This window comes from Euprymna scolopes, chromosome 22 (assembly GCF_053919585.1).
Source record: "Euprymna scolopes isolate OS-2025 chromosome 22, ASM5391958v1, whole genome shotgun sequence".
Taxonomy (NCBI): domain Eukaryota; kingdom Metazoa; phylum Mollusca; class Cephalopoda; order Sepiida; family Sepiolidae; genus Euprymna; species Euprymna scolopes.
Genome location: NC_136503.1, coordinates 101,919,673 through 101,929,811, shown reverse-complemented (window position 1 = coordinate 101,929,811; position 10,139 = coordinate 101,919,673). Strand labels below are relative to the sequence as shown.

The 10,139-nt window shown below is 37.9% G+C and overlaps 1 protein-coding gene across 1 annotated transcript in view; it reads right to left on the bottom strand.

Annotated features, from left to right (window-relative positions):
- LOC145243746 (glutamate [NMDA] receptor subunit 1-like) overlaps positions 1-9,182 on the bottom strand; it is an 11,130-nt gene extending 1,948 nt beyond the window's left edge. Inside the window, exons 1-2 of the mRNA XM_080106791.1 lie at positions 9,123-9,182; positions 2,204-2,454 (exon numbers count right to left, since the gene is read on the bottom strand). Of these exons, the coding sequence (XP_079962917.1) occupies positions 2,204-2,454; positions 9,123-9,182 (311 nt within the window). The remainder of the gene's footprint in view (positions 1-2,203; positions 2,455-9,122) is intronic.
- Positions 9,183-10,139: the final 957 nt, after the last annotated feature.

The window sequence follows — 10,139 nt, the reverse complement described above, 5'->3', positions numbered from 1 at the left end:
CCACTAAGTCGCATCATCATTTCTATTATGTTCCTCGCAAATGAGTGCAAAAGAGATCCAGACAATTGCACTTAAGGGAACAACAAGGATACTTAAAAGAGCTCTCGGTTGGTTTCAATAAAAAGCAGGGCAATGTTGGCAGCTGGTTTGGCTGCCCTATACCGAGCGTTACAATCTTCAAAGGAAGAAAATTAAAAAAAAAGAGAAAGCAACATAATTCTGAAGTTTGTGGATAGTATTGTTTTCAAAAATCTGACTTAGTGACACATATGACCATGATTCTTAGTTCGCTACATACAAAATTTCTGATCTAAACAGAAAGTAATATGTGCATAATAAATGATGAAATAAATTACCTATGAGTGAAACACATATCTCTATATATAAAGTAGTATCGTTCGTGTGTGTGTGTCTGTGTGTACAACTCTCCTACAGCCCACATCACTGGACGGATCATGACCAAATCTGGCATGATAATAGCCCCCCCCCCCACGCAGGGATGCTGCACACCATTTTTTAAGGTTAAGGTCAAAGATCCAGGTCATAGTCTATGTATAGATGCTCTCCTACAGTTCACACCACTGAACCGATCATGATCAAACCTGGGATGATGATTGTCCCCCACTCATTTTCCAAGGTAAAGGTCAAAGGTAAAGGTCATAGATAAAGGTCATAGCCTATGTATATATATATATATATATATATATATATATATATATACTCTCGTACATCCTATACCACTGGACCGATCATGATCAAATCTGAAATGATGATGGTTTCCTACCTAGGGATGGTGCACAAGGTTAAGGTCAAAATGTAAGGTCATATTTGGTGCAGCCTTTCATAAACTTCCTACCTAAGGATGGTGCACATTAAGCTGGGGCACCTTGCTATGTCTTTGATAAAAATGTGTTTGTTATTTTGTAATTGTTCCAATTTTTATGTGCAACAATATAACTGTCAACGTGAATAAAATCTATTTGCTTTAAAGTTCATGGTTAGATTTCAGTCACTTCAAGAGGTAGTTAAATGTTTAAAAAAAATTTTTTTTTTTATTACATTTTCACCCCAAACAAGGCACATTGTCATTTTGATGTAGGGGGCTACTATCAGGGACCTAAGTTACAGAGGTACTCACTATGTAGGGAGTTTAGGAGCAAGATGTCTGTTCACATGACACTTGAACTTCTGCATGTCAGTACAGTTGGGGAAGCAGGAAACCGGAAGAGAATTCCAAAGTCCTGCAGTTCTGGGGAAGAAGATATTAGAGTAAAAGGCTTTCTTACATCTAGGGATCTCAACTGTGTAGGGGTGGGACTTTGCTGCTTGTCGGGTTTGTCGGGGGTATTTTCGTCGAGGGGGTACAAGGGCTTGTAATTCGTCAGAGCATCCACCATTAAAATACTTGTAAAACAGGCAGAGGGATGCAACATTTCGTCGGTGGGACAGGGGCTGAAGGTTAGATGACAGTTCGGGACCTATTAGGTTGGCGACTCTCTTTTGGATCCTGTCCAGGAGTGAGAGACTAGTAGCAGATGCACCAGCCCAAATGTGACAGCAGTACTCCATACATGGGCGAATGGCCGCTTTGTAGAGGTAGAGGATACTTTCAGGAGTAAGTAACTTTCAAGCACGGTATAGAGAGCCCACCTTCTTCGCAGCAGCCTTGGCAATGATCTCAATGTATCTTGAACGAAGTGCTTTCAGGTAAAACACCTTAAGCAACAGTTGCTCTTATAACATTAACTTACTGCAAGGGTGGTCGAACCGCGGGTACCCGAGTGCACAGTGACGTCCCACGCGAAACGCGGTTATCTTTGCTAATAATATTAATATAATTATTACTGATAAACTATTATAACAATAATTTAATAATAGTGAAAAAGATGAAAACATTCTCTTCTACTTTTTTTTTTTACTCATCATATTCGATGAGCAATTTTTCTGACAAAGGGGGAAATTGCTGTTTTCTCGATTGGCTGTTTGTATCTCAAGCGTTTTCTGACCTAAATAAGTGGTTACTCATCTGTAAAAAAAAAAAAAAAATTAAAAAAGATCTGCCTCATTTACAGTGCTCCTTTTCAGTGAGTTGAATATACTCCCTGTTAAACACTGACCTTGTGTCACACTTTGTGAGTAAATAATCCAAATTGACAATTCTCAGCATAAGGATTGCGAAGCAAAACTAAAAACGGGGACTCACAATGTTGACATTTCGGAGTTCAACGCTGATCCCTTGGGGAGGGCGAACGCAATTTGGGTTGTCTCGAACGTTTTGCCGGGGACCATCAATTTTCGACAATTTTGGGCCGCCAACAAGTTGAGACTTGACCACTCGCTGATAAGCACATATTTCCCCGATTTCACCAACGGTATAGATTCTTCCGACGTAACCACGTTGGGCGCGTCTTTCATCCGATTATAAATCGTTTGTTTCACCTGATTCGTTGACATCTAAAACAAAAGAAGATTTTTAAATAATAAAATTTGAATCATAAACAATAAAAAACAATAAAAAACAATAAATCTAAAGGTAGAATACAACAAATACACATCTTTTCACAAAGTGAATCAAAGATCAGTTTAACTTCATCATTTTAGATTTATTTTTTTTATCAAAGCTATAGTTAGTTTACAATTGATGCTGGGCTCGACAAACATGCTGTATACGTTCCTATGTTGGCGACTATGTGACCTGATGTATATATATATTTAAAGTAACGTTTATGAATGCCCCCCCCCCGTAAGAATTTTGCCGATTTTGTTTCTTCTCAACCACCTGGTGTCCTATTTCCCCTATTCTTTTCGCGTCAGCTCGTGCATACTTCCTAATTTGCATACGCGTTCAAACACTGCTCCTGCTGCTAATACAATCGCTTGCCATCCATCCTTCGCTGTTCGTGATTTTTTTCCTCGTAGTCATACGCGCTCCATCAGGTTTTGGTGTTATTATTTCGTTTTATAGTACATAACCAGTTTTCAGATAATTTCATGCCGAATGCATTAATTTTGAAAAAAAAAAAAAATATTTATTCATGATGTTATTTGACTTTCTATCATAAAACATATTTACACTGCCTCCCCACGGGACAGAGTTAGACACCAGGGTCGTTTTTTAACGCGGAGAAAAGGTACAAAAATAAAAATTGTCTCAGCCGTGAAGGATTTCTCCTCTACTGAAAGAGAACAAGAAATGGAAGTGCCGCATTTGAAGAACAGATACTACACTTTGAGGTATTTATTTGCTCCCCCACCGAGCAAATTAGGCACAAGGCCGATTTTTAAAGTGAGGAGTGAAGGGGAAATGGGGACCAACTCCCCGGGGAGTAGGGGAGCTGGATAGTGACAATTGGTATGAAGGGTTGCCCCTACATTGACCAAGGTCTTATATGTGGGATTGCCCCAACATATGGTCTTTGCTTGCAGTATCTGCCGGAACAGGTACTACACTTTGAGGTATTTATTTGCTCCCCCACCGAGCAAATTAGACACAAGGCCGATTTTTAAAGTGAGGAGTGAAGGGGAAATGGGGACCAACTCCCCGGGGAGTAGGGGAGCTGGATAGTGACAATTGGTATGAAGGGTTGCCCCTACATTGACCAAGGTCTGATATGTGGGATTGCTCCCACGTATGGTCTTTGCTTGCAGTATCTGCCGGAACAGATGGTATTTATTTGCTCCCCCACCGAGCAAATTAGGCACAAGGCCGATTTTTAAAGTGAGGAGTGAAGGAGAAATGGGGACCAACTCCCCGGGGAGTAGGGGAGCTGGATAGTGACAATTGGTATGAAGGGTTGCCCCTACATTGACCAAGGTCTTATATGTGGGGTTGCCCCATATATGGTCTTTGCTTGTATTATCTGCCGGAACAGGTACTACACTTTGAAGTATTTATTTGCTCCCCCACCGAGCAAATTAGGCACAAGGCCGATTTTTAAAGTGAGGAGTGAAGGGGAAACGGGGACCAACTTCCCGGGGAGTAGGGGAGCTGGATAGTGACAATTGGTATGAAGGGTTGCCCCTACATTGACCAAGGTCTTAAATGTGGGATTGCCCCAACATATGGTCTTTGCTTGCAGTATCTGCCGGAACAGATACTACACTTTGATCTCGGCCCGAAGGCCAAAGTAACACATCATTTTGGTAAATATTTTATGTACTAATTTTTTTCTATCTTCAAACATTTATTCAAAGTGTTTGGTTTGGTTGTTTTGTTTTACAGCATATCAACCCTTTTCAGGTTAATTAATGCTGGATTCAGTTATTTTGGAAAGTTTTTATGTTTCAACTTCTTTTTATCTTCAAGTATTTATTTGTAGAGTTTGGTTTGGTTGTTTTGTTTTATGGCAGGTTAATGCCAAATCTTCTTTAACAGAGCGTATATGAGCGCGTATGAAAATATCAGCGGCAGCCGAAGGATGGATGGCGGCAGCAGGAGCAGTGTTTTAACACATATGCAAATTAGTAAGTGTGCCCGGGCTTGCGTCTGAAGAAAAAGAAAAAAAAGGACACCACGTGGTCGAGGAAAAACAAAGTCGGCGCCGAAGGAGATGGACGTGTAAAATGAAGAGGGAAGAAAGAGTTTGCCTGAAAAAAATGGACATATAACGGCGTGTAGTGGAGCAAAATCGAGAGACTTTTAAGCTGGTGTCAGGACGGGAGGGTAACAGTAATAAACGACTTATGTAAATAAAAGAAAGAAAAACTGCGGACCTGGATTTTTCTTTCTTTCTGTCATTTGTTCCAAACTGCCACGTTATATAAAGAAGTTTCAAGTTCATTTCATCCTCAAATATTTACTCATGGTTTTTCGTTTCGCTGTCTTCTTTTATGGCATTAGTCTCACACTATCAATATCTGCAATAGAGAGATGAAACTTTCAGGTCATGAATGCATAAGTTCTATTATCATAACAATGCAATTTGAAATCCCCTCTGATCCCCTCAGGTATAATATATATATATATATATATATATATATATATATATATATATATATCGTGGTGCAGGGTTCGAATCGTTCGGCTGGTGTTAATCGTGACACCCTGCACTGAAGAATCCTGAAAGGATGAAACACTAGTGTCTGTAGGTATTTAATTATTATAGCAAAAAAATAATTATGACAGCCCCTTTAAGAAATTCATTTCTTATCGTTGAGCACTTTCAGTTGAATTAAAGTTGGTCAATTTAGCTCTTATGCATAGATCATCGTTTAACGATTAGATCACTTTCTGACTGACGTAAATGAACATTTACAATTAAAATATTTAAATTCGACGTTATTTCACGCGGTTAATGGTGACCGAATGGATTAGGTTTTCGCTAAATCGAGCCAGAGGTGTCTCGTGGTGCGGGGTTCAAAACTGCACTGAAGATTCCCGAAAGGATGAAACACTAGTGCCTGTAGGTATTTAATTATTATAGCAAAAATGAGTGCAAAGTTGTATATTGATATTCACTTTTTTGGTTAGATGTGGGTGCACACGGGCGCGCCGGCATACTCCTCCGCATACAAATATAACCCACAGATGCACGCTCCCACATGCATGCATGTACACGGATAAGCATGCATACGCACATACACATACGCACGCACATATGCTCTCGTTATATACACCTGCAAAGATACGCACCCACACTCCCTCCTATATATACGAACGCCCCTCGAAAATGAGTGCAAAGTTGTATATTTACATTTGCTTGTATGCAGCACATAGTTTGCATCGAGAATCACCAGGTTAGGTTTCATTCTAGATTTTAAAGAGTGCTCAATGCAAAAGGACAGAGCTCGTATATAGTTTGTTTATTCTACAAACGTTATTGGTTACATATGTGCAGACATGTTTCAGTGGAATGCCAATTCAAGGATAACATTTCATCAGACCAAAATAAAGTATCGATTCTTTTTTGTTGATATCTTCAAATATTTATTCATGGGGTTTGGTTTGGTTTGAATATTTCTTTTGATGGCATATCAACCCTTTTCAGGTTATGCATTGCCGAATCCAGTAATCTTAGAAAAAAGTGTTCATGTTTAAAATTTTTATTCAAATATTTATTCATGGTGTTTGCTTCGGTTTGATTATTTCTTTTGATGGCATATCAACCCTTTTCAGGTTTCATTCTCGATTTTAAAGAGTGCTCAATGCAAAAGGATTGGTTTGGTTTGGTTGTTTTGTTTTATAACCGTTTCTACATTGGGGGCATCTTTTATCTGTTTATAAATCGTTTGTTTGACGGGATTATTTGACATCTAAAACAATTTAAAAAAAAAATTAAATTTGAATTATCTGTATAATTATAAAACTCAAATTAGCTTGCTTGTTTGTGTGTTTAAACTGTCCATCTGGTTTGTGACTTCCGATTTAAAAAAAAATGCATTTGTTTACCTATTTCATGACTGCTCTGTTTTAAGTCCGATATTAAAACCCACTGCTGCTATTCAAAGCATACACAAGGTCTACAGTATATTTTTGTTTTAACCTTTTTCAACGTGTTTTCCTTACAAATAAATATAATTTAACCTCGTTGATTAAAACAAAAAAATGATTTAAATATAAATATACAATATATAAATATAATCTTATTTATAACCATATTTATTGCTTTTAGTAGCGCTCCTGTGTCCTGACGATTTATTTGTTTCACTTAAAAAATATTTCCATTTCAAAGAGGAGGGAGGTAGAAACTTGGTTTTAGTAGTACTTTTAATAGGGCCTGTTTGAATTAGTAGAGGCTTCCTGAGTTTTATTTTTTTTCACTCATCAAGTAAAAATTGTTTTCTCAAGACAATAAAAGACACTAAAATCTGAAAATCACTTTTGGACACCTTTCATCCTACCCTTTAAGGGCAAACGAGTAAACTAGTAAAAAGTAAAACAATAAAAATGGCCACCGACCAGCAAAAAGTGAAACACAACAAAGACACATCTTGTATCGATATTTAGTATTGATCATGTTGGACTTTTTATTGAAACACTCGTCAATTTACAGGGGATTCTATGCTCGTTAGTCATGCAATGTACGTTCCTATTATATAGAACATTGTCACGTTGACACACTGGTTCTCACCAGATCACCACAATTAAGCAACCTTGAGCCTGACTAGTACCTGATGGGTGACCATTTGGGAATTCTATGCACTGTATGTCTCCGCTTATCTTGTCTCGGCATTGTTTCCATTCATCCTGAGGGGTGTAGCCGGGGATTGCGCAACACTTGCTGCATAAATTTCGAGCGCAGGTACTCTTACAGTGAGTATTCATAGTCTGTCAATCTAAGATTGGTTGTTTTTTTTTTACGATACATCAACACTTTTCATATTATTTCATGTCGGATCTGGTTATTGATAATAGTTTTGGCTAGACGAGTGTTTTTCGTGGAATTTTGGTGAGGGGATCATAGATTGGAGCTCGGACGAGCACTTGCCATGAAAATAACGATAAAGCAGAGACAGACTCATAGCGTCTCTCCTTTGGGAAAGAGGTTGCAGGGAAGAGAAAAGGGCATCCCCCCACTAAGCTACAAAGTCTATTTTGAACTCTGTCAAGGCAGGATAAGCTGCTTCTAGCAGCCCCTGCCCAGATGTGGCAACAGTACTCCATCATTGGCCGAACCTGACTTTTATATCAGATCAGGATTAAAGATCAAGCCCAGAAGCTTGTAAAAACATGGAGCCTGCCTAAGACAAGAGCCATTCATTTTAATGTTAAAATATTCGTATTATTTTTTAGTATTTATTAAGGTTTCGATTTATATTCTCTTTTGATAAACGGTCGCAATTCGATCACATCTCCCGGCCGTTTCTTATATAATCGCATTGAAAAGCTACAGTGGAGCAATTCGTTTCTATCTTCCATGGCAAGTATAAATGGTCAATTGTCACTAGAATATAACGTAACGTTCTTTTTATGCTACGTTCCAAATTTTCTGGGAAACTACTGGGCCAATCTGGCTGAAAATTTGTATGAGCCTTTGTTATGATAAGGTGTAACAAACTAGGTATTATGGTATCCATTAGGTGCACAGTTATGGATCAGTATGCATTAATACGATTAATAGCGATTATTCAACACTATACCATATTCTTGGAAACTACAGGACCGATCTTGTTGAAATTTTGAATGGACCTTTACTGTGGTAAGGTGCAGCGAACAAAATCTTATGGTAAGTGTTCGATGCACAGTATATAATGAAAAGGGATTAATATTTAATGCAAAAATTGGCACAAGTTTCACCGTATTCTACCGTAAATTTAGCATGAAGCATGCATTCTAATTCAACAGGTGACAACTTTTGCTCGTTTGTCAAAAGTCTACTTTGCTAATATCATTGTGGTTTCATTTAATTCAAGAAACAGCCTTTCTTAGAACCGCTGGCGGTTGAGTTTCGATATCGGGTTGAGGCTGTTGTTTGCATGACTGTACAAAAGAGCTGTGATACAGCAAAAAAGTCTGCCTGTAAAAGCTGATACGATAGAAAAAATATTTCAAGTTCATTATCTTTGCCTTAGTCGTGTATGTCTCCAGTTCATTATCTTTGCCTTAGTCGTGTATGTCTCCAGTTCATTATCTTTGCCTTAGACGTGTATGTCTCCAGTTCATTATCTTTGCCTTAGTCGTGTATGTCTCCAGTTCATTATCTTTGCCTTAGACGTGTATGTTTCAAGCTCATTAGCCTTGACTGAGACGTGTATGTCTCAAGTTTATTATCTTTGGCTTTGACGTGTATGTTTCACCTTCATTATCTTTGCCTTAGTCGTGTATGTCTCCAGTTCAGTATCTTTGCCTTAGTCGTGTATGTCTCCAGTTCATTATCTTTGCCTTAGTCGTGTATGTCTCCAGTTCATTATCTTTGCCTTAGACGTGTATGTTTCAAGCTCATTAGCCTTGACTGAGACGTGTATATTTCAAGTTCATTATCCTTGCCTTAGTCGTGTATGTCTCCAGTTCATTATCTTTGCCTTAGACGTGTATGTTTCAAGCTCATTAGCCTTGACTGAGACGTGTATGTCTCAAGTTTATTATCTTTGGCTTTGACGTGCATGTTTCACCTTCATTATCGTTGCCTTAGATATGTACAAAACTAACTTTCGTAATCTCGTAGGGTATAATCTTTTCTTACTGTCGGTTTAACAGAAGATGCTTTACTTGGCTCCAATTTTTCTTTAACCTGGTAAGACATTAACAGTGGAGCAATCGTCTGCCTATTATAACGATAAAAACCCTTTCTTTTCCATGCGTGACACGAGTGATATTCATGCACCAAAGTTTTACCCAAGTCTGTCGGTCGGTTCAAACACAATACCTACTTACTACTGTATAGTTGTCTTCAAATACATTTTAAACAAATATTTGTCATAAAACAGCGTTACAAGTTATAACATTGTGCTTATTTCATTCATCGTTTGAGTTTTTCCCATATAATTCTCCAACATCTATTTTAACAATTAACCTGATTATTGTAGTTTCTCTCCCACCTTCTCTCTCTCTTTCTCTCATTCTGTATATATATATATATATATACACTTGTGCCCGATATTATTCATACCCCTCGGATCTTTGAGATTTCTATAAGAATATTGCTCAAACCAGAAGGTAGACAATATTAAAGGGATTTCAAACAATAAATCAAGCATAAGCATTTAATTTAAACTCAACAAATTAATAAATTATGCAAGTTTGAAACATTATACAAAGAAAAACAATAATGGCACTAGTTCAAAATTATTCATACCTCTCTTACTAATAGTCAATAGCATGCCCTTTATTCTTAATAACTGCCTGTAACCGTTTGGGATATTTATCAACAAGGTTTTTACAAGCATCAACACTGATTTTTGACCATTCTTCAATGCAGTAGTTCTCCAAATCCCTCAAATTTCTAGGTTTCCGCTTTTTAACCTCAGTTTTCAATATGTGCCAGAGGTTTTCGATAGGGTTCAGGTCGGGACTCTGGCTAGGCCATTCCAAAACATTAATTTGATTATCCTCAAACCATTTCTTGACTATTTTGGCAGTATGTTTTGGATCATTATCCTGTTGAAGGACCCAGTTTGGTCCTAAATGGAGCTTCTCCGCATCCTGTCTAATTTTTTTCTGGAGTATCTCCAAATATTGCTCCTTCTTCATGGTTCCATCT